The 26,199-nt window shown below is 36.9% G+C and overlaps 1 protein-coding gene across 5 annotated transcripts in view; it reads left to right on the plus strand.

Annotated features, from left to right (window-relative positions):
• Nucleotides 1-26,199, plus strand: part of FOLH1B (folate hydrolase 1B) — a 73,820-nt gene that overhangs the window by 39,866 nt on the left and 7,755 nt on the right. For all 5 annotated transcript variants that reach the window (XM_023209204.2, XM_023209206.3, XM_023209205.3 and 2 more), the window contains 8 exons: nt 3,363-3,461; nt 4,274-4,359; nt 5,731-5,850; nt 8,268-8,350; nt 10,609-10,672; nt 16,122-16,189; nt 22,799-22,890; nt 24,035-24,125. In XM_023209204.2, the coding sequence (XP_023064972.1) occupies nt 3,363-3,461; nt 4,274-4,359; nt 5,731-5,850; nt 8,268-8,350; nt 10,609-10,672; nt 16,122-16,189; nt 22,799-22,890; nt 24,035-24,125 (703 nt within the window). The remainder of the gene's footprint in view (nt 1-3,362; nt 3,462-4,273; nt 4,360-5,730; nt 5,851-8,267; nt 8,351-10,608; nt 10,673-16,121; nt 16,190-22,798; nt 22,891-24,034; nt 24,126-26,199) is intronic.

The raw sequence follows: 26,199 nt of genomic DNA on the forward strand, positions 1-26,199 counted from the left end.
CCAGACTCATTTTACAGCCATGATTTATTATGAAAAGTGTTCCATGTGCACTTGAGTTACACTATTTTTCAATTTCTTTCTCAAGGAAACTTAGCCATTTTATATCCCAGCCAGAATAGTCATAATGCCTTACACTTGCTCTATGATTGCCCACCTCTGTGCCTGGAATGCTCTTCGCCCTCATTTTTCCATGCCCGGCCCTTATTCATCCTTTAAAATCCAGATCAAGTGAAACCTTCTTTAGAAAGTAATTCCTGATCTCACAAGCTGAATCAAGCTTTTTCTTTTGTCCACATTTTTTAAAACTTTTATCTTTGATCTGTCATGTTCTGTTTTATATTATGATTGGTTTTGCATGTATTTTCTTCTGAGTGATTTATAAACTCTTTGGTGGAAAGACTGAGTCTTGTATATATTTATATTTTTTAGTGAATAAAACACAATGCCTTAAACATAGTAGACAACAAGTCTTCTCCAAATGGTCAAATCAAAATTGATATACTACAAGATACAGAATTATAAACTTAATACTGTCTATACATTAATTACTGGGCATCTACAGTCTACCAAATATGTTCAGAGACCTTTTCCAACGTTTATATGTACTTTCTAGTATTTTTGTGGTTTGAAATTTTTATATTCAACTTTTAAATATTTGTGGAATTTATTTTTTATTTATAAAGTGAGAAAAGGACCTAAAGAGATTTATACCTCAGTAACATTTTTCAACTGAAACTTCTATTCTCCATGTATGTGTATTATTTTTTTCATTGGTATATTAGATTCTTATATATAACTATTATTATGTTCTCTTCTAGTCATTTGTTTACCTGTCCTTGTGGAGACACTACAATCATGGCTTTATATTGTATTGTTTTATGGGAATATGGACTATTAATTTTTATTTTGAAAAGGAAATACATTTACAAAGTTCACAATTCAAAGGGATTTATAGTAAAGTTTTCCTCTCATCCATTTACACCCCCAAAGCAACTGATGTTATTAGTTTATAGTATATTAGCATAGCTCTCTGCTTCAGAGAGAGGTCCTGGAAAAAAGTATGTTGCTGGTCCACTGCAAAATGCAGGGGGTTTTATAGATGAGATGTGAAGAGGTGATGTCTGATTTATATAAGTCATGGAAAAACTGGTTAGACCACGTGTGCAATTTGCATAGGGTGTGAATTTCTCATAGCCCCACCCTAATCTTTTATTATTCAGGTAAGTTTTCTGCCTGAGCTGCGCCATGTTGCTCATTTCTCTGTTACTGTGCATGTGGTAACAAAAACAGGGAAGATGGACCCTCCGTGTGTACATGCCTGACCCCCAGGTAATAGCCTTTTTTTAAATTTTTGAGACAGAATTTTGCTCTTGTTGCCCAGGCTGGAGTGCAATGACATTATCTCACCTCACCGCAGTCTCTGCCTCCGGGGTTCAAGTGATTCTCCTGCCTCAGCCTCCTGAGTAGCTGGGATTACAGGCATGTGCCACCACCACGCCCAGCAATTTTTTTTTTTTTTTTTTTTTTTTTTTATTAGAGATGGGGTTTCTCCATGTTGGTCAGGCTGATCTCGAACTCCCGACCTCAGGTGATCCGCCCTCCTCGGCCTTCCAAAGTGCTGGGATTACAAGCGTGAGCCACCGCGCCTGACCGCAGGTAGCCCTTTTCTATTGGCACAACTGCCGGCATTCCCCTGCACTTTCAGCTTGCTAATCTATGTTTGCAGCTACATTTTTCAGGCTACTTTTTGTTAGAAAAAATAATAATAATTTCTTGGGCTGCTTTTTGTTAGAAGGGAAACTGCCAAGGACTCTGTTGCCCCCATTATCTGCTTAAATAATTTCTTTCTACCTCCTGTGTCAATATTTTATGTATAATTAAGTGTATGTATATTCTTTACTTGACTTTTGCAACTTTTCTGTACATTTAATACTCTGCTGTTTTGACTATGTATTATGCTTTCTACCAATGTAAAATGCCTCTTCATGTTGCTTGATGCTTTATACATGGCATTTTGTTGTAAATAGTTTAAATAAATTTTATAATACATTACTTGAAATTCTGTTTAATATCCAAACTCCTTAGTGAAAAAGGGAAAAAAGAGAGGGATTATTTACACGTTGATAGAGCATTTTAAAACGAGATATGAATTCTAATGAATTTTCCATGAGAAAGTGATCTTATTGATTGTTTTCTTATTGCATGTGTAGTAGATTCTAGGTTAAGTTGAGCTATGCACATTTCCTCAAACACATAGACAGGGAACAAGCACCTATGTACAGGCACAGAAGAAAAGAGGACACAGCAGAGCGTGCTCCACTGCACAGCCTGGAGTGCACGAGGGTGCATGACCACAGAGAAAGCCATAAAGGACAGATTGAAATTCTCCACTTTCCATTTCAGAACTAAACATCTCAGTATAATATCAGATAATGACATTTATTTTTCCAGGCCATTATTTAAGTGGAGCTCGGTTTAAGGTTTGGAATATTCATTTAACAGGAACAAAATGCCCGTGGTAGGCCCAAAGAAGTCCGTTTTTGCCTTACAGCTGAATTTTTATAAAAATGTAGTTACAATTAAAGTAGAGATTATTCAGTTTGAACAGTCTTTTAAGTTTGTCTGGAAACACATTCATCTCTCAGTAGCTATTTAGTAAAAGTATATTGTTTTACATGCCCACATCAAGAATAAGTTAATCCATCATCTTAATACAGTAAAGGCAGATATGTTGAAGTGAAACTACAAGAACCCCACCATTTCATAAACATTACCGTGTTTTCTTTCTCAGTCACCTGCTGAAAGATAACCAGGGACCATGACATATACCAAGTGGTCTGCCTGAATCTTTATTTCTGAATTTTAAAAAATAGCGTGAAGTTTTTAGGGACAAAAGAAAGGATCCTCCTGTCTTCTTAGTAGATGTGTATGAAAGTACTTCGTAAAAAATAACTATATACCAGTGAGACAAATAACAATGGAAAATTTCAGAGAGTTAGACATCAAGCTCTTTCTTCAGCACATGCTCTGGAAAGCACTTTTAGATTTACTGGTAACACAGATCAAATTCTTATCAATAATTTGAATCTTAATTATACCATTTACTAGTTGCATGACTTTGGGCATGTTATCTAATCTCTAAGCCTCCTGTGCCCCATCTGTGAAGTGGAGGAAGCAATTCCTCAGAATTGTGGTAAGGTTTAAATGACATATTATATTCAAAGCACTTTGCACTCATTAAAGATATTATGAACAGCTTCTCAATAAAGTGAATCCATTAACATTTTAATGTGTTACTTCAGGGTTTTTTTTTTTTTTTTTTTTTTTTTTTGTGGCTAATCATGTTTTTTTGTGTCCAACAGAAAAATGGGTGGCTCAGCACCACCAGATAGCAGCTGGAGAGGAAGTCTCAGAGTGCCCTACAATGTTGGACCTGGCTTTACTGGAAACTTTTCTACACAGTTAAGAGATTATTTTAACTCTTTTAAGGCGGAGCCTTAAAGAAAAAAATACTAGGCCGGGCGCGGTGGCTCACGCCTGTAATATGAGCACTTTGGGAGGCTGAGGTGGGAGGATCACGAGGTCAGGAGATTGAAACCATCCTGGATAACACGGTGAAACTGGTCTCTACTAAAAATAGAAAAAAATAGCCGGGCATGGTGGCAGGCACCTGTGGTCCCAGCTACTCGGGAGGCTGAGGCAGGAGAATGTCGCTAACCCGGAGGGCGGAGCTTGCAGTGAGCTGAGATCCGGCCACTGCACTCCAGCCTGGGCGATAGAGCGAGACTCCGTCTCAAAAAAAAAAAAAAAAAATGAACTCATATAATAGGAAGGAAGACTGAGGCATATCACTTTATCTACACAGGCCTTGTCACAAGCTGTTGACTGTTCCCTAGTTCCATTCAAGTTCCAAAGAGAATTGTTTACAAACTATTGCCTGCTCTTCCAGTCCATTTAACTCTCTTGAAAACCATTTACCACCCCTCAAAACCACCTGCAGTCCTCCACTTCCCCCTCCCCTGTGAAGAGGGTGCCAGTTAAACTTCAGCTATTTGGCCTTTGTTTGAGTCTCACATTTTGTTTGTCTCCTGTATACACTGGTGTGTTAATAAGTTTGTATGCCTTTTCTCCTGTTAATCGATTTTCAGTTTATTTTACCAGATTTGAACCTTCAAAGGCAGAGGGGAAAATTCCCTTAACCCTTATAGTGTTAATCTGTTAACCAGTTTTTTTTTTTTTTTTTTTTAAAGAATGTCTTTTATCTTTGCATTAGAAAAGTCAAGATGCACATCCACTCTACCAGTGAAGTGACAAGAATTTACAATGTGATAGGTACTCTCAGAGGAGCAGTGGAACCAGGTAAAGGAATCATTTGCTTAGCAAATATTGATCAAGTAACTGTTATGTGCTGGATACTGCCAACCTCTGGGAGTGCAAAGTGAATCAAAACAAACAAACAAACGAACAAAGAAAACCAGTGGAACTCACCTAAAAACAAAATAAATAAATATGAAATAATTTTGTATTGTGGTACAGGTGGTGAAGAAAAGTGAATGTTTGGTGCTAGGCTGGGCAAATGACCAAGGCGAATGATAAATTGTGCAGGCCTCAATTAAAGGATCAAGGGAAGCAGGGTAGGGAAAGATGCATTTTTTTCTGAGTTTTCTGAATTTTTTTTTTTTTTACTATATATTTTGCATAGGGAAATATCTTCATGATAACTATAAACATCTATATAAAATATCACACTCTTAGAAAATTAAGATAATCTTGTATTAATGAATCCTTTGCATAGTTATATTTTCCACACCTAAAGCCACTGATAAAATATATGGACATATGATATCCATAGAAGTTCAGATGATCTACTAATTAATACATTTTATACATAGTCTTAGTTCATGAAGCCTCAGTTTCTTATGAACTATTTGGTTCTATATTTCTAACCAAAACAGATACTGTTAAATGTATATTAAACATATTAATTACATGTTTCTTACAAGCAGTGATTTATTTTAGATCAAGAATATTGATATCCTTGTTGTTTGCATATTCTAATGAGTACTAAGTAGTACGTAAGTGGCTATTACTGAATAATACTGAGTAGCTATTTTGTGCCAGCTCTGTGATAAGCATTGGAGATGGGGAGATAAAAGAAGACATAGACCCGAGACAAAGAGCTCACAGTTTGTGAAGGGAGCCATATACTTAAGGGTGATCAATGCTTTATTACTCCTGAGAGCTGAGTAGGCAGAGAAATTCCCTTTTCTATAGAAAATAAAAAAGGTTCATAGAGGGAGAAAATATTTGAGCTGTACCTTAAAAACTGAATAGAAAGAATAGGAATTGGAGAACTTCCTATGTGGCCACTATGTTCCCTTATTTTGAATATATTAGAAAGTGGTAAGTTAGGTAAAAGAGGAGTAATAGAGAATTACAAAAAATGTCAATAAGGATAACATTCAGCTGAATTACTTATATGTAGTACTTATAATCATAGTAATACATTGAAATATATATTTGCTTTATCACATTTATGCTTTCTCAGATAGCAGAAACACACATTAAAATCAGAAATAACATATTTTCACAAATCTTAGGGAACCTAGCCCTTTTTTTGTTTGTTTGTTTGAATAATGAGTGCTTTGTATTTAGATGCTATTGAGTTATTTGCAATTTTCTCTTTTATTGACCCAAAATGACAAATAGTCTTGTATCGATGCTTTCTAGACAGATACGTCATTCTGGGAGGTCACCGGGACTCATGGGTGTTTGGTGGTATTGACCCTCAGAGTGGAGCAGCTGTTGTTCATGAAATTGTGAGGAGCTTTGGAACGCTGAAAAAGGAAGGTAATACAAACCAACAGCGAAAAAGCCAACCTATCTGAGTCTCAGTTTAGTCTTCGGTAAAGGGAGTATAAAAATACTACTTCAGCCATTACATGTGTTTGGTAAAAATACCAATACAATTTTTAATATTGGTGGGTTAATTATATTATTTATTTTTTAATTTTATTTATTATTTATTTATTTTTTTTGAGACGGAGTCTCGCTCTGTCGCCCAGGCTGGAGTGTAGTGGCTGGATCTCGGATCACTGCAAATTCCGCCTCCCGGGTTTACGCCATTCTCCTGCCTCAGCCTCCCAAGTAGCTGGGACTACAGGTGCCCGCCACGTCATCCAGCTAGTTTTTTGTATTTTTTTAGTAGAGGCGGGTTTCACCGTGTTAGTCAGGATGGTCTCGATCTCCTGACCTCGTGATCCGCCCGTCTCGGCCTCCCAAAATGCTGGGAATACAGGCTTGAGCCATCGCGCCCGGCTAATTATATTATTTATTTTTGCATTTATTTGTATAACACTTATATTATTGATATTTATGTATTAAGTGATAATCAGAAATAAAGGAATTATACTGTTAATGGTTTTTCTTTGCAACTAAGAAGATGCAGATAGGTTACATCACTAGAGAAAACACACTGAAATTAGATTATAAGCCAAAGCTTCCTAGTTAGAGACTGTAAGCAGACGTTCCTCAGTCTCTTCTAACCCCAGACCTCAGGTTAAATGTATGGAGTAATTAAGGAGATAGATGTTCTGTTCAGAGAAATACTGGTCTTAGGTATAATGGGATTCTGTCAAAAGTTTGGAATCTGTATTCTCATACCCTGAGCACTGGTGTGCTCTCACCAAAATTAGGTTTATACTCATAACATCATCACTTTAGCCATTTAAAAATCTTCATATGATAGCCAAAGTAAAATTAAGTTCAAATGTTTGCTCTTTAACATAATAATTACACATTGAGAGCAGGAAGTTCATTCTCTTTATTGACCCTGCAAACAAGGTATCTGGGGGCTGTAAAATATAATCTATATATATTTGTAGCTACAATAAAAACAATAATATATGTTGTTTGCATAGTATTTACTTTTTTTGAGAAACTGTTTTTATATGTCCTATGTACTTTGAAGTCATAGCAACTAGGGAGAAGACATATTTGTTTATCTTCTCATGTAACAGATAAGTTAACCAAGGTTTAGAGAATTCGATAGTTTCCCCAGGATTATGTAGCTAGCATGTGGCAGAATAAGAGAATCAGGGTTTAAACTCAAATTTCTGACTACCAGTCCACAAAACCATGATGTCTCTATTTAAAATAAAATGTAAAGGTGCTCAGTTCTTTTTTCTACACAGCTATCTTATATTTGAAAAAAACAAAACAATGAAGACCTAAATTTACATAATTCACGAAGTAGGTAGTGTTTAATTTTATTACAAAAATGTTTCATGATTTTGCTAGGAAATCCCTGTGGTAACTATACAAAACATCACTGTGACAATTACAAAATATGCCAAGAAATGGAATGTGATGAATAATAATAGGAAATTTGAATAATACTATTGACAAAAACAAAAAACTAGAGTCAACAGCTATAGTATATACATTCTTAAGCACACATGAATATTTACTAAGATGATAAGTACTCACAATTTTGGGGGCACCTACTCAGTGCTTTCTAAACATTATTCCATTTAATCCTCCCACAATCAAGTGGTGTCTTCATCTTTACTCTCTTGTTCCTGGTATACAGATGAAGAAATGGAAGTTTAGTAGGTTTGAATAAATTTCCCTTAGTCGTGCTGCTAGTGAGAGAACCAGGGTTTGAAACAAGATCTTGCCTTAACTCCAAGGTCAGTGTTTATAACCTCCAAGACACATCACCCCTCTATTGAATTATGTGGTTTTCAGCAACAGCAAACATTGCTGTTGCTAACTGAGCCCTTATTGATTAATTCTGGCAGAGAATGGAGTGAAATCATACCACCAGCTGATATTGAACAATTGTTTATTTGATGTCAGAACAATAGGAAAGAATTTTAAAGGATTTTCTTTCAGTTATATCTGCTTTCTGAAGACCGAACACATCTAGAAATTTCTTTCTTTGTTCTAGGCAGTTGCAGACTACCAATGACTTCCTATGCATAGCCAATTATTATAAACCTATTAGATTGTTTTATGATCTTGCAAGATCTTTACTGTCACATTTCCCCCCTTTTCTGTGTAGTTGTACTATTTTGTATTGACAACTTTTTAAAATCTTACAAAAGAAAGTTACGTAAGTAAAGATTTTTACCACAATTTGCCCTTCCCAAATAATCAATGACTGCTTTTTTGTTTTGTTTTGTTTTGTTTCCATCTGGGCTTGGTAGTATCCTGGGTACATTATGAATTTTTTTCTAGCATTTATGTATACACATACATTTTAGGGTGGAGACCTAGAAGAACAATTTTGTTTGCAAGCTGGGATGCAGAAGAATTTGGTCTTCTTGGTTCTACTGAATGGGCAGAGGTTAGTTGACAATTTGCTATAATATAAATTTTTATAAAATAAATTAGCCAGGACTTATTTGCCAAGCACGTAAAAATATGAAATGAATATAATAAGAAAATATTCAAAGTTTTTTTTTCCCCAAAACCTGAAGCAACATATTCTTGTTCAAAAATCAGCAATAAAAATCTCTGTTGCTAAAGAACTAAGTTTTGTTTGAACTTTTAGGAGCCACTTAATGTCAATTGTCAAAATTATGTTTATTTCCTGGGAGTATGAGAGTAAATAAGCAGATATGCTAGAAACCAAACATCAAAACAAGTCAGTTTCTTAACCATACTGCAGTTTATTCTTCAAAATATTGTCTTAGCAAACATGAACGACCTAACAGACTTTTCCGTGAATATCTTCCCATAAACATGCCATTTAAATGCAGAATCTTCTCTGATTCAAAGGGAATGAAGCTATTTCAAATTTATGAAAAATATGAAGTTAAATTGTCTCTATTTCCTGACCATGAAGTCAAATTCTCCTGTATCATGTTTGATTTCTATCATGATTCTATTACGCTTTCCAAAATATCTCCTAAAGCAAAATACATTTTTTTCTTTTTTTGAGATGGAGTTTCACTCTTGCCCAGGCTGGAGTACAGTGATGTGATTTCTGCTCACTGCAACCTCAGCATCCCTGGTTCAAGCGATTCTCCTGCCCCAGCCTCCTGAGTAGCTGGGATTACAGGCCAACACACCTGGCTAATTTTTGTATGTTTAGTAAGACAGGGTTTTGCCATGTTGGCCAGGCTGGCCTTGAACTCCTGAGCTTAAGTGATCTGCCTGCCTTGGCCTCCCAAAGTGCTAGGATTACAGGTGTGTGCCACCACGCCTGGCTGTAAGGTATCTTTTTTTTTTTTTTTTTTTTTTTGAGACGGAGTCTCGCTCTGTCGCCCAGGCTGGAGTGCAGTGGCCAGGTCTCAGCTCACTGCAAGCTCTGCCTCTCGGGTTCCCGCCATTCTCTTGCCTCAGCCTCCTGAGTAGCTGGGACTACAGGCGCCCGCCACCTCGCTCAGCTAGTTTTTTGTATTTTTTAGTAGACACAGGGTTTCACCGTGTTAGCCAGGATGGTATCGATCTCCTGACCTCATGATCCACCCGTCTCAGCCTCCCAAAGTTCTGGGATTACAGGCCTAAGCCACCGTGCCCGGCCATCCTTTTCATTTATCTTTTTTAATTCATAATGACCCTCTCTATATTAAATTATGTTAAAAGTAAGGCAGAAATTTCCACCACCGAATATTTACTAAGCCCTTTGAAAAGTAATTTTACCTGCTTGTATTTTTGGCTTTATATAACAGAAACATTAGCTATAAGGTAAATACATGCAAAGTCAATATTTATTCCATTAATTTCCAGTCATGCTGTAAATACTTATTGGCTCCTATCATGCTCCAGATACTATGTGAAGCCCAGTAAACTTTAATTTTCTTTGAAAAAGAAAATGGTGCTCTTGTAGACCTAGTCAAAGTTTTATAAGAAATAATTATGCCAATATCTGGAAGAACCTAAATATTTTGATGGTGTGATTTGTGTCTTTCAAATTGTTTTTTTCACTTACATTGCATTTTTTTCATTTTTTATCTTATAGTAAGAATGCTTAGGAAATTACATATTTTAAAGACTCAGAATCCACATTGATATCTCAAAAAAAACTTTGCTATGTGTTATTCTAAAAATGTGCAATTATCAATGTTGACCAGGAGATGGTGCCATCCTACAGGAGAACCTGACTTCATGGTCAGGCGATGACTTAAGTTCACTTATTTTTCATAATATGAAATTTAACTTGAAATTTCATAAATTTAAAATACCTTCATTCCATATGAACCAGACAAGATTCCCTGCTTAAATAATGAGATGTTTATAGGAAGATCTTCACTGAAAAGTCTCAGGTCATTCATGTTTGCTAAGAAAATTTTTTGAAGGATAAGCTACAGTGTGGTTAAGAAATTAACTCCTTTTCTACTTACCATTAAGTATATGGACAGTTTCATCTTAAATATTAGTTTTTAACAAGTTTTACTTGTTGTTTCCCACCAGTAATCTTTATTCAAATTCTTTCAAAGCAACTCTTTTATGAGAATTTCTTATGTCAAATTTGTCATTAATATGGATCAGCTCAATTAGAAGTCTACATATGTTAAATTGTTAAATGTAGATGTGCATTTTGTGGGGGAGGCAGAGTGAGTTATAACTTTATATTTATCGTTTTCCTTTTTATTATAGGAGAATTCAAGACTCCTTCAAGAGCGTGGTGTGGCTTATATTAATGCTGATTCATCTATAGAAGGTGAATATTGTTGGTCTCATAAGAAAAGATGTGATTAAACTAGGAGCAGCAGTCTAGTTAATAAATTATGCACTAACAAGGAAGGCTATGTATTAACGTGTGGTTGGGGAGTCTACTGCAACCTCTGACAGAAAGCAGTGTGTGAACCCTAGTTGAGAGTTGGGTGAGGCCTAGGTGAGCAAGTTTTCCTTTTCTTCTTTCCTTTCCTTTTCCTTTTGTTTTCTTTCCTTACTTTTTTTTTTTTTTTTTTTTTTTTTGCTTTGAAGTATAGAGTACTAATTCAGAAAAGCAGCATTCTTTGATTAGCTTCATCTGGCAGATTTCTTTTTATATATGGCAGGAATTTAGTAAGTATCTGTTGAATGATTAAGTCAGGGACCTAAAGGTTCTATAATTTAGAATGATGTAGGAAAAAAGTATCATTTGTGGGATACGGTGGCTCACACCTGTAATCGCAGCACTTTGGGAGGCTGAAGTGGGTGGATCACTTCAGGTCAGGATATCAAAACCAGCTTGGCCAACATGGTAAAACCCCATAGCTATTACAAATGCAAAAATTAGCTGGGCATGGTGCACACTCAGTATAGATAATATACAAAATCAATCTTGAATTATAATTATATGCAGGTACTTTAGAAAGGGTAGGATCAAACCACTCTGGGAGTTCAGAGGAGAGAATAATAGAAACTTCAGAAAAGGCTTGAGAAATGGGATAGGCATTTGAGGCTGACTTTGAAGGATGGAAATACTTTTAATAAGCAAAGGACCAAACTAAAGGAAATCTCAGATTGATCTCCATGAAAATGAAAGAGTCATTGTCACTACAATCCAGCTCCACTAATATGTCTGTATCTTGACCATATGCAACATCCCAGCCATTGCACTCCTGTTCTCTACACTCAGATCGCTCTTCAACACTCTTTACCTGTTTAATCCTTATCCTTAGACCTTCCTTTGAAATGTTACCTTTTCAGGGAAGACATGTCTTTGTGGCACTCATCACTGTCATTATTAATTATTTGTTTTACAAGTAATAGACTGTATTCTTTAATAAGGAACAGACAGTATCTTGCTTATTCACTCCTGGATTCCTAATGTCTTATTAAATAAATATTTGTGACACGGTTGCAAAAAATAAAGGACTAAATGAATGAACGGGGGATTTTTTAGAATATTTTCTTCAGTGTATTAGTAAATTTGCCATGTCAACACTTGGAACATGAGACCTTGATGGAGTTATATTGGCATTTTCCTTTTCCTTTTTTTTTTTTTTTTGTTTTTTTGTTGTTGTTGTTTGCTGGCTTGTTTTGAGTCAGGGTCTCACTCCGCAGTCCAGGCTGGAGTGCCTGGAGCAATCATGGCTCACTAGTCTTGACCTCCCAGACTCAAGTGATCCTTCAACCTCAGTCTCCTTGGTAGCTGGGACTACAGGCAAGTGCCAAATGTCCAGCTAATCTTTGTATTTTTTTTTTTATTTTTATTATTATACTTTAAGTTCTAGGGTACATGTGCACAATGTGCAAGTTTGTTACATATGTATACTTGTGCCATACTGGTGTGCTGCACCCATCAACTTATCATTTACATCAGGTATAACTCCCAATGCAATCCTTCCCCCCTTCGCCCTGCCCCCTACCCATAATAGGCCCCGGTGTGTGATGTTCCCCTTCCCGAGTCCAAGTGATCTCAGTGTTCAGTTCCCACCTATGAGTGAGAACATGCGGTGTTTGGTTTTCTGTTCTTGCGATAGTTTGCTGAGAATGATGGTTTCCAGCTGCATCCATGTCCCTACAAAGGACACGAACTCATCCTTTTTTATGGCTGCATAGTATTCTATGGTGTACATGTGCCACAATTTCTTAATCCAGTCTGTCACTTATGGACATTTGGGTTGATTCCAAGTCTTTGCTATTGTGAATAGTGCCGCAATGAACATACATGTGCATGTGTCTTTATAGCAGTGTGATTTATAACCCTTTGGGTATATACGCCGTAATGGGATGGCTGGGTCATGTGGTACTTCTAGTTCTAGATCCTTGAGGAATCGCCATACTGTTTTCCATAATGGTTGAACTAGTTCACAATCCCACCAACAATGTAAAAGTGTTCCTATTTCTCCACATCCTCTTCAGCACCTAATACCATAAAAACCCTAGAAGAAAACCTAGGTAATACTATTCAGGACATAGGCATGGGCAAGGACTTCATGTCTAAAACACCAAAAGCAACGGCAGCAAAAGCCAAAATTGACAAATGGGATCTAATTAAACTAAAGAGCTTCTGCACAGCAAAAGAAACTACCATCACAGTGAACAGGCAACCTACAGAATGGGAGAAAATTTTTGCAATCTACTCATCTGACAAAGGGCTGATATCCAGAACCTACAAAGAACTCAAACAAATTTACAAGAAAAAAACAAACAACCCCATCAAAAAGTGGGCAAAGGATATGAACAGATATTTCTCAAAAGAAGACATTCATACAGCCAACAGACACATGAAAAAATGCTCATCATCACTCGCCATCAGAGCAATGCAAATCAAAACCACAATGAGATACCATCTCACACCAGTTAGAATGGCAATCATTAAAAAGTCAGGAAACAACAGGTAATCTTTGTATTTTTATTGGAGATGATGAGGTTTCACCATATTACCCAGGTTGGCCTCAAACTCCTGGGCTCAAGCTATCTAACCATGTTAGTCTCCCAAAATGCTAGGATTACGGGTCTGAGACACAGCTCCCAACCTTCATTTTCTTCTTTGTCAATGCCTCTGAGCTACACTGTTCTGAAAGTTAGCTTACACAGTGCGTATCGTTACTCTTTTCTCCTTCTCTTCGGGTAGTGGCTAAGAGCCTGACCTTTGGCGTCAGATACCTGAATTTATTCCTGGCCATGCAACTTCCTATTTGTGTGAACCAAGCTATTTACTTTTTGTGCCTCAGTTTTCTCACTTCTAAATATAACTTCTAAGAGCCCCTATCTCAAAGGATCCTGTAAGGGCAAAAAAAAAAATTCATTTACAAATCTCCCAGACCTGTGCCTCGGACAGAGTAAACATCAAAAAACGTTAACTTTGATTAATATCATTATACCTACTTAAAACACATAATAAGGTCAAATATATATATATATATATATATTTGCCCACCAAGAATAAATACTCCAAATATATTTTCTTGAAATTGTAGTATTGCCCGGAGTGGTTTCAAACTCCTGATCTCAACTGATCCTCCCACCTCAGCCTCCCAAGTAGCTGGGACAACAGGTTTGTGGCACCATACTTGGCCATAGTTTTTTAAGATTTGATATTTTAATGTATTTTAAAAACTCATTAAGCTTTGCTATGTATGTCATCCCTGGCTTGAAATTGCTTCATTGTGTCTCTATAATTTTCAAAATCAAGAACAAAGGACAGGAGGTGCTATATGATTGGGACACCATTCATCTCACTTTGTTTTATATTTTTACATTGTATTAATGTTTCTTTCTCAAATAATGCCAATAATCATATATTCTGAAATTTCTAATGTTAAAATGTAAAATTTACAAATAAAGCAAAACTCCCCAATGCAAACTACTCTCAAACTTAGTCCTCTCTCCAAAGGTACTACTGTACTCAGTTTTGGGCGTTTCCATCATGTTGGCATTAATATATAGAATTTAGCTCCACGAAGCACCAAGAGTGTAGTGGGTGCTATCTCAGGTGCTTTACATGTACAAAAATTATTCAGTAATCACCATAACTCTCTGAGATAAGTAGGTAAATACTTTTATTACCTCTTTTGTATAAAAGAAGAAACTGACACTCAGAGAGGTTAAGTAACTTTCCCAAGGTCACACAGCTAGTGAAGGGTTGAGCTTAGACTCAAATCAGACTGGTCTGTTCCAACTTTACCCTTCTAACCACTACACTCTTTTGTCTCTCACCACCTTGTACACATATTTGGTATATATTACAGCTAAATGGTTCTACAACTTGCATTTTTCATTCAGCAACACATTATGAAAAGCTTTCCATATCAGCACATATCTGTTTCACTTAAAAAATGAACACTACCACCAGACAAGAAAAATCTACATTGTATTTAATAGGACAAATTCTGTATCAATTCTCTACCTGCTGGACAGATTGTTTCAGTTTGTTGTAGTTAATATTCTTTTATTTGCATGATTTTTCTGTATAATGTGAGGAGAGGGTGGAGAGTTACAAGTGTGTTTATTTCTAGGATATGTGCATTTAAATTGTTGTAAATGCTGCCAAACTATTCCCCTCCCCATTTCCACTCTTATAACCACTTCTGTTTTAAAAATTACATTGGCTGTTTGTAGATATTTATTCTTCCCGATGAATTTTAGAATTCTAATATCAAATTTTTAAGTTCCATAAACAAGTCTGCTGAGGTGTCACTATTTTAAAAGCTTCAACTTTTACTGCTCTCAAGCATGGATCTTAGGCTTTGGGATAAAAGCTAGTTGCCATCCTCTGAGTGTTTCATGTGCTTTTACATTTCTGGGCATTTGCACAGGCTATGCCCTTAGCTGCAAATACCATTCCCCCCCGCCCCCCCCCCCCCCCCGCCCCCCCCCCCCCCCCCCACCCACTGTGTCCCGGTTCTAGAAAACCCAGTTCAAGAGTCCGCTCTCCAAGTTTGTGATGTTGTCTTGACTTGCCTCCCCCAAAACTCCTCCTAAGTCAGCAACCCCTCCTTGTGCTGTCTTGGCTTCCCAAGAACACCTCTCCTGGGTGCTTCACTTGATTGTCACAACCACCAGCCCTTGACCTCCTGAGGAATGGGGACTGAAACTCTAAGAAGAGCACCTGGTTCACAAATTCATTGTCCCAACAAATATTGATTGGTCAAATGCTAAATTATAGGATTGTTCTAAGCACTGGGGTGTGGCAGCAAACAAGAGTGCACCTTCTCCCAGGGGACTTATCATCTAGTTGGAGGGCCAATGGAAAAAAGACAAGTACTTAATATGTTTTATGTTAAATAGATGAGTAATATGGAGAAACATGAGCCAAGGTTAAAAGAGAGAGTGGCTAAAATTAGGGGGTAACAGAGTGCTATTTTAGGTAGGGTGATAGGGGAAATCTCTCAGAAAAACATGACATTAGACCAGAGGAGGACTAAGTCATGCAGATATAATGCAGAATACTGTTCCAGGCTGAAAGGACCATGTGTGCAAAGATGCTGAGGGAGTATTGTTGGGCAGAATGTAAAAGGCAGATTTTGAGAGGTGACCTGGGGTTTCATATATGGCACTGTGGGCTTTGGTGAGGATGATGGAATTTACAGAGTTAGATGGGAAGCCATTGGAGAGTTATAGTTGAAATCGGGTTTTAAAACAACATTCTGGCTAGGAAGTTAGCAGTGGTCTTTGAAGAAAATAATAACAGAAAGAAAATAAATTTTAAAATCTATTCTTTTCTTATTTTTCAGGAAACTACACTCTGAGAGTTGATTGTACACCACTGATGTACAGCTTGGTATACAACCTAACAAAAGAGGTATATAAGTTCTACGAGTGATGTTTTCTTGAGGTATTATTATGTTAAACATTGGTGTTGTTTTATAACTTCTTGTCTTCTTTTCATATAACAAATATGACATCCCATCTCCACAGACCATCACATCTAGTAAACTGTTTATACAGATTGCTTCATTTCTCACCACACCACTGTGAGGTAGCACATGAGTAGTATCATGTCTACCATCTCCATTCTTAAAACAGTGAAACTGAGCTCAAAGAACACTGGCCACCAAAGTCACACATGACTTGTAAAGTAGCTGAACCAAGACTTGGTCCTATGGCTCAACTCCTTAATTTAAAAACTTGTTCATACTCTTCAGTATAGTGATATCAATTAATTCAGGACACAGGAATCATTAAATGTTCTAATTGATTGAGAAAGAATATTCATAAGAATAGCAGGTGCTGGCTTCCAGGAACAGAGGCTAGATGAGACCACAATTACATTTTTTCAAATAGGCATTATAAATAAAATGTAAATGCCATTAAGCTTTGGTTTCAAAAGAATGGAATGGAGGAGTGACCAAGATGACTGACTAGAAGCAGCTATGGTGTATGGCTCTCACAAAGAGAAAGGGAAGGGGCAAGTAAATACAGCACCTTCAACTGAAACGAACAGGTACTCACATTGGGACTAATCAAGGAAACAACCCAACCAAAGGAGAATGGAGAAAAACAAGGCAGGATGACAGCCCACCTGGAAATGACAGAGTTAAGGGAACCTCCCCCATCCAGGAAAATGATGAGTGAATGTGCAACCCCAAGAAACCATGCTTTTTCCATGGATCTTTGCAGCCCTTAAGTCAGCAGATACCCTTGTGAACCCACCCCACCAGGGCCTTCAGTCTGACACACAGCCGCATGGAGTCTTAGCAGAGCAGCCGCTCAGGCATGCATGGAGACACAGGCGCTTTAGATATTCCAGCTTTCCAGGCTTCATGGCAAAAGTAGCTGCAACTCCAGCAAAGCAGGAGGCTAGACACTCATACATACCCATAAAAAAGAGGCTGAATTCAGGGGCCTGAGCCGCAATGGTCTGCAGGCCCCACTTCTACAGCATCTCACAGGATAAGACCCATGGGCTTGGATTTCCAGCCAGCCACGGGTAGCAGTGTTGCACCTACCTGGGAAAGAGCTCTTGGGTGGTGGGGGGAGCTGGGAGTGGAGATAGAGGGGTGGGCTGCCATCTTTGCTGTTTGGGTGGCTTAACCATTCCAACCTTTAGGCTTTGGAGGGCCCAAGATGACTAGGGGTGGAAGCAGTACCCCAGCACAGCACAGAGGCCCCACAAAAATGTGGCCAGACTGCTTCATAAAGCAGGTCCCCAACTGCATTCCTCATCAATGGGTGGAGCCTCCCAACCAGGGTTTCTGGCTACCCCCACTGGTGTTCTCTGGCTGAGAGAGGTTTTAGGACACCCCGGGATGGAGCTCCCAGGAGGGGCAGACCACCATCTTTGCTATTTGGGTGACTTAGCCATTCCAGGTTTCAGACCTAGGAGTGTCCAAGACAACCAAGGGCTGAAGTGGACCCCCACCACAGCATAGTTGCTCTACAAAAATGTAGCTAGACTGCTTTTTTATCTGGGTTCCTGATCCTTTTCCTCCTGTCTGGGTAAGACCTCCCAATAGGGTCTCCAGCAACCTCCTACAGGTCTGTTCAGGCTGGCAACATGTCTATGACTCCTTGAGATGGAGGTCCCAGAGTAAGGAGCAGGCTGCATTCTTTGCTGTTTCACAGCCTTCACTGATGATTCCTCCAGGTACTGTAAAATCTAAGGCAACTAGGGATTGGAGTCAAACCCCCAGCACAACACAGCAGCCCTGCAGAAAAGTGGCTAGACTGTTTAAAAAAGAAAAGAAAAAGCTCCATCCAAAGGTCACCAACCTCAAAGATTGAAGGCAGATGAGCCCACAGAGATGAGAAAAGATCAGTACAAGAACACTGAAAACTCAAAATGCCAGAGTGCCCTCTTTCCTACAAATGACTGCATCACTTCTCCAGCAAGGGTTCGGAACTGGGTTGAGGTGCCTGAAATGGCAGAAATAGAATTCAGAATATGGATAGGAACAAAGTTTACTGAGCTAAAGGAGTGTGTTATAACCCAATTCGAGGAAGTTAAAATTCATGTTAAAATATTGCAGGAACTGACAGTAAAAAAAGCCAGTATAGAAAAGAATAGAGCTGAAAAACTCACTACAGCAACTTCACAATGCAATCACAAGTATTAATAGCAGTGTAGACCAAGCGAAGGAAAGAATCTTAGAGCTTGAAGACTGTTTTTCTGAAATAATACAGGCAGGCAAGCATAGAGAAAAAGCAATGAACAAAACCTCCAAAGAATGTGTGATTATGTAAAGAAACCGAATCTATGACTGATTGATGTACATGAAAGAGATGGGAAGAATGGAACCAGCTTGGAAAACATATTTCAGGACATAATCCATGAGAACTTTCCCAACATAGCTAGACAGGCCAACATTCAAATTCAGGAAATGCAGAGAACCTCAGTAAGATACACCTTGAGAAGATCATCCCCAAGACACACAATCATCAGATTCTGCAAGGACAAAATGAAAGAAAAAATGTTAAAGGCAGCTAGAGGGAAAGGCCAGGTCACCTACAAAGGGAAGCCCATCAGACTAACAGTGGATCTTTCAGCTGAAACCCTACAAGCCAGAAGAGATTGGGGGCCAATGTTCAACATTCTTAGAAAAAAGAAATTCCAATCCAGAAATTCATATCTGACCACATTAAGCTTTATAAGTAGAGGAGAAATAATATTCTTTTAAGAAAAGCAAATGCTGAGGGAATTTATTACCACCAGACCTGTCTTACAAGAGTTCTTGACAGAAGCACTAAATATGGAAAGGAAAAACTGTTGCCAGTCACAACAAAAACACACAGAAGTACACAGACCAGTGAGACTATAAAGCAATCACATAAGTCTGCAAAATAACTAGCTAACATCATGATGATAGGTTCGAATCCAAACATATCAATGCTAATCTTATATGTAAATGGATTAAATGCACCAGTTAAAAGACACAAAGTGGCAAGCTGGATAAAGAACCAGGACCTATTGGCATCCTGTCTTCAAGAGACCCATCTCACATGCAATGACACACATAGATCATAATAAATAGATGAAGGAAAATCTACCAAGCAAATAGATAACAGAAAAATGCAGGAGTTGCAATTCTAGTTTCTGACAAAACAGACTTTAAACCAACAAAGATGAAAAAGGACAAAGAAGGGCATTACATAATGGTTAAGGCTTCAATTCAACAAGAAGAGCTAACTGTCCTAAATATATATGCACATAACACAGGAGCACCTAGATTCATAAGGCGAGTTCTTAGAGACCTTCAAAGAAACTTAGACTCCCACATGATAATAGTGGTAGACTTTAATGGCCTATTGAAAATATTAATTAATTTTCAAGATATAAAATTAACAAAGATATTCAGGACCTGAACTGGGTACTTGTTCAAATGGACCTGATAGATATCTACAAAGTTCTCCACCCAGAAACAACAGAGTATACATTCTTCTCATCATCCCATGGCACTTACTCTAAAATTGATCACATAATTGGAAGTAAAACACTCCTCAGCAAAAGCAAAAGAACTGAAATTAAAAACATCTCTTGTACCACCATGCAGTCAAATTCAAAATCAAGAGTAAGAAATTCACTCAAAACTATGCAATTCCATGGAAATTGGATAACCTGCTCCTGAATGACTTGTGGGTATATAATGAGATAAAAGCAGGAATCAAGAAGTTATTTGAAGCTAATGAGAACAAAGATATGACATACCAGAATTTCTGGGACACAGCTAAGGCAGAATTAAAAGGGAAACGTATAGCACTAGATGACCACTTTAAAAGTTAAAAGTATCTGGTTGGGCGCAGTGGCTCACGCCTGTAATCCCAGCACTTTGGGAGACCAAGGAGGGCGGATCACAAGGTCAGGAGATCGAGACCATCCTGACTAACATGGTGAAACCTCGTCTCTACTAAAAATACAAAAATCTAGCCGAATATGGTGTAGTGGCACGTGCCTGTAGTCGCAGCTACTCGGGAGGCTGAGGCAGGAAATCACTTGAACCTGGGAGGTGGAGAATGCAGTGAGCTGTGATCATGCCACTGCACTCTAGCCTGGGCAACAGAGCAAGACTCCGTCTCAAAAAAATAAGAAGTTAGAAAGATCTCAAGTTAACAACCTAATATAAAACTAAGTATGCTAGAGGACAAAAGCAAACAAACCCCAAAGCTAGCAGAAGACAAGAAATAACCAAGACCACAGCTGAACTACAGGTAGTAGAGACATGAAAAACCCTTCAAAATATTAACGAATCCAGGAGCTGATTTTTTGAGAAAAAATTAATAAAACAGAGTGATAGCTAGACTAATAAAGAAGAAAAGAGAGAAGAGTCAAATAAACACACTCGGAAATGATAAGGGGGAATATTCCCACTGACCCCACAGAAATACAAACATCAGAGAATGTTATAAACACCTCTGTGCACATAAACTAAAAAATCTAGAAGAAATAGAAATTAGCTGAGTGTGGTGGTAGGTACCTGTAATCCCAGCTACTAGGGAGGCTGAGGCAGGAGAATCGAGTAAACCTGGGAGGCAGAGGTTGCAATGAGCCAAGATTGCGCCATTGCACTGTAGCCCAGGCGACAGTGCGAGAGTCCATCTCAAAAACAAAGAAAAGAAGGAAAAAAAGGGATAAATTCCTGGACACTTACAGCCTCCCAAGGCTGAACCAGAAAGAAATTGAATCCCTGAACAAACCAATCATGAGTTCTGAAACTGAGGCAGTAATTAATAGCCTTCCAACCAAAAAAAGCCAAAGACCAAATGGATTCACAGCTGAATTCTACCAGAGGTACAAAAAAGGGCTGGTACTACTTCTATTGAAACTATTTCAAAATAATTAGGAGGAGAGACTCCTCCCTAATTAATTCTATGAGACCAGCATCATCCCGAAACCAAAACTTGGCACATACAAAAACAAAAAAAAAAAAATTGAGGCCAATATCTTCGATGAACACTGATGCAAAAATCCTCAACAAAAAATACTGGCAAACTAAATCCAGCAGCACATTAAAAAGCTTATCCACCACAATCAAGTAGGCTTCATCCCAGGGATGCAAGGTTGATTCAACATATGCAAATCAATAAATGTGATTAATCACATAGGCAGAACTAGAAACAAAAACCACATGATTATCTCAGTAAACACAGAAAAAAAAGCTTTCAATAAAATTTAATATCTCTTCATGTTAAAAACTATCAATAAACTAGGTATTGAAGGAACATACCTCAAAGTAATAAGAGCCATATATGACAAACCCACAGCCAACATCATACTGAATAGGCCAAAGCTGGAAGCAGTCCCTTTCAAAACTGACACAAAATAAGGATTTGTTCTCTCATCACTCCTATTCAACATAGTATTGGAAGTGTTGGCCAGGGTAATCAGGCAAGACAAAAAAATAAAGCTCATTCAGATAAAAAGAGAGGAGGTCAAACTATCCCTGTTTGCAGATGACATGATTCTATATCTGAGAAATTCCATTGCCAAAGTCCAAAAGCTTCTTAAGCTGATAAGCAACTTCAGCAGTCTCAGGATACAAAACCAATGTGCAAAAATTGCTAGCATTCCTATACACCAACAACAGACAAGCCAAGAGACAAGTCACAAATTAACACCCATTCACAATTACCACAAAAAGAATAAAACACCTATGAATACAGCTTACTCAGGAGGTAAAAGATCTCTACAAGGAAAACTGCAAACCACTGCTCTAAGAAACAGAGATGACATATATTCAAATGGAAAAACATTCCATGATCATGGATAGAAAAAATCAACATCATCAAAATGGCCATCTTGCCCAAAGTAAATTATAGATTCAGTGCTATTCCTATTAAACTATCATAGATATTCTTCACAGAATTTGAAAAATCTATTTTCAAATTCATATGGATCCATAAAAGAGCCCATATAACCAAGGCAATCCTAAACAAAAAGAACAAAAAGCTGGAGACATTAAACTATAATATGAGGCTACAGTAACCAAAACAGCATGGTACTGGTACAAGATCAGACATTGCAGTTTATTATACATTATTGAATAACTTTGGCAACTCTACTGACAGGAAACAATATTAAATTGAATACTTTCCCTTAACCATCTTGCTTCTTTTTATTTTCTTTGTTGTGAGAGGATAAATTGTGTTGATTGTAGTATCCTTTAATTCAGAAAAATAGACAAAAAGATCATACACTATGCCATTCATCTAAAGACAGTGGCTTGGTATGAATTTGGTGTAGCATGTTTATGCTATGCACTTCATGCATTTATTTTCATAATATAGTTCACCTATATATAATAACATAAGTATTTTCCCATTTGTCAGAAACTTATAATTCTTGATGACTGCCAATGTATGGATAGCATCCCTTGTTTTTGCTGAATTGTGGCTTATTCACTTCTTGTTAATGGACATCTTGTTTTTAATATATCTGATTTATAAGTATTCTCTTTTTTTGTTTTAATTTGTGTAGCTGGAAAGCCCTGATGAAGGCTTTGAAGGCAAATCTCTTTATGAAAGTTGGACTCAAAAAAGTCCTTCCCCCGAGTTCAGTGGCATGCCCAGGTAAACAAATGAATGAAATTTCCACTGAATTCAGTGTGGGATTGTTTTGAAAATAAAAGCCTATTTTCTTTCAATTATTAAGTGAAAAATTAACTTTAAAAATGGTCTAAAATCTGATAAAGGAAAAGCATTCCTTTGGTTCACAAATAAAATATTACTGTGTATTTTATAGTTAAATCTGCAGGACATCAAAACGTGATTTGTCTTTAGAATATGTAATATATATATATGGAACATTTCAACAGATTATATAGATTGGTCATTTCTTATATGAAATGTGTGGGATGAGAAGTATTTTGGACTTTGGATTTTTTTTTAAGATTTTGGAATATTTGCATTATACTTACTGGTTGAACATCCCTAATCTGAAAGTTCGTAATCTGAAATGCTTCAGTTAGCATTTCCTTTCAGTGTTGTGTAGGTGCTTAAAAACTTTTGGATTTTGCAGCATTTTAAAAAATTTTCTTATCTTTAATTTTTGTGAGTATGTAGTAGGTGTATGTATTTTTGGGGTGCATGAGATATTTTGATACAGATTTTGGATTTTTGGAAAAGGGATGCTCAACCCCTGATAGAGATAATGGTGAAAAGTAAATCTCATTTTTTCTGTCACCTCATCACCTTGTAATTATTCTTTTTCTGAATATCATATAGTTAACAAATATTTTTCTTACTGTAATAAAAATGCAAGCATCACTTCAACATTGGTTGTATCTTCACAAGCAAGGGAAGAAGAATAAATATCTCAGTACTCTGAGTTTATTGATGTCAACAGCACAAATTATTTATATTATAAAGGGCAAAATTTATGTCCAAATTATCTGAAAAATATTTGCTTTTCACTCTATTATGTACAACAGATAAAGATGATAAATGGAATGAAATAATCTTAAGGAAAACGTTTTCCAACTTCAGAAACCTTTAACAAAATGTGACATAAAATAGTCATTCCTACACAAAATAGTCTCATAGAAGGAGATATTTTGTGATTAAAATTAATATTCTTTTCATGTTTTTGCTGCATTCTAAGTCTGTATGTTTAAAATTACATTTATAATAGAATGGAGTTTAGTTTAATGAACATGTAATCTGTACTTAATGAACAAATTACTTTGAAATAATTCTGTTGTTTTATCTCTAAAAGGATAAGCAAATTGGGATCTGGAAATGATTTTGAGGTGTTCTTCCAACGACTTGGAATTGCCTCAGGCAGAGCACGGTATACTAAAAATTGGGTAAGTGAATCTAAATTATTCAAGATTATTTATGAATATGTTTTAATTAAACAAATAATTCTGACTCCAAAAAGTGACTCAAACGTTAGTTGAAAGCAGAGAGAAGTCTCAATGGTTGACAGTATCGCTACTACATAGGATAACTCCTGTATCTGATATTCCTACCCTAAATTCAAGTGTCAGTTGGTATCAATACTCATGTCTGCAAATGTGAACGTCCGTGTACTCCCTTAAACATATTTTCTGTTTCATTTGGTGGCACTGCATTCACCCAGTCATTTAAGTTGAAAATGTAGGAATTGTCTTTGATTTCACCCTCCTCCTTATTCAAAATTAATCAGTATCTCCCCATTATCATTCAAAATTAATCAGTGTATTTGAATTTCCATCTCTTACTATAGCTCTAATTATTAAACAAATAATGTCATTAAACAAATGAAAAATATGTTTAATAAAGAACAGACTATATATATTAGTCTGTTCTCCTGCTCCTAATAAAGACATACCCGAGACTGGGTCATTTACAAGGGAAATATGTTTAATTGACTCACAGTTTCATATGGCTGGGGAGACCCCACAATCATGGTTGAAGGCGAATGAGGAGCAAAGTTACATGTTACGTGGCAGCAGACAAGAGAGCAGGTGCAGGGGAACTTCCCTTTATAAAACCATTAGATTGCATGAGACTTATTCACTGTCAGGCGAGCAGGGCAGGAAAACGTCTGCCCCATGATTCACTTACCTCCCACCAGGTCTCTCCCATGACACGTGGGGATTATCATAATTCAAGACGAGATTTGGGTGGGGACACAGAGCCAATCCATATCAGTATAATACACTTTGAACATGTAAAAGTCATGATTCCTTGTCTTCTGTTGTAGATTTTATATATATATATATATATATACACACACACACACACACACACATATATGGTTTTCATTTTCTTCAAAGTAAAATGGGTACATAGTTTATAAAATGTCAGGTAGTTTTATAAGAACACTGGTGTACAATTAAAAACAGTTGTTTCTTATTTCCATTTCATATTCATACCATCCCTGATTTCTGTTCATCAGATGAAACCTTTGTCAGCTTTTATGATACGTCCATATTTATAAGTAATATTTTAATCCTGATACATCTTCATTTTTAAATTTTATGTTATAAAGAAAAATCATTCTCACCCTTATAAAAATGGTAAGGAAGAGTTCATTCAAAACTGTTCCAATAAGAATATTGCAATAATAAAAGGTTTAGCTCAACTCCAAATACAGAAAAGACATTTGGCGATTTAGAGTTGACATTAAGTTTCTGTAAGTCTTTCCTCACGGGCTATTCTTCCCAGATGGAAAATCTTCAATCTCCTGTCTGTGAGGTAGGAAGTTAGGCAGAGTTATATGGGAGCTGAGAGTGAGGATAAATATTAATATTGTCTACATTTTACTGTGAAAAAAATTACAACAAAGAAAAGTCAGATGACCACCTAAAGTTTTTGGTAGTAAGTCCTGAAGCCTAGATTCAAACCCTGGCAGGGCAATTCCAGAATCCCAGTCTCCTCAACACATCAGTACATAAAATGTCCTTTTATATTAATAATAAAAAATAAACATCTTAATGGTCGAAAGTGATAAACCAGCAATTCACAGTTTGAAAAGTCCTTCCTTCCACCTATATTTTTGGTTTTCCTGACACCTGTCTGGTCCTCCCTTCTCTCTCCTTAGTGAGACTTTAGATCCACTACTGCACCCCTCACCATTCAGACTCTCCAGCCTTCAGCACACTGTTTGTCAATCATTTATTCATGGAATTTTAGTGATTAAACAATTTAGTGTCTTCTCCTATATAATATTGTGTAATACTTGTAATACTTATTTACTTGCCTTTAACAATTCTGTCTTCTTATTTTTACCCAAATGCAAGATTGTCTTGTCTTGTTTTTTCAGATTCTTAAAACATGATTCTAAGAATGCAATCTTCTGCATTCTTAGAGGCAAGCCTGTTTAGTCCCTTTGAAATATTTTTTAAATAATATTTGTTATATTATATACACATATTTTAATTAGTACAAGCTTGG

This window comes from Piliocolobus tephrosceles, chromosome 13 (assembly GCF_002776525.5).
Source record: "Piliocolobus tephrosceles isolate RC106 chromosome 13, ASM277652v3, whole genome shotgun sequence".
NCBI lineage: Eukaryota > Metazoa > Chordata > Mammalia > Primates > Cercopithecidae > Piliocolobus > Piliocolobus tephrosceles.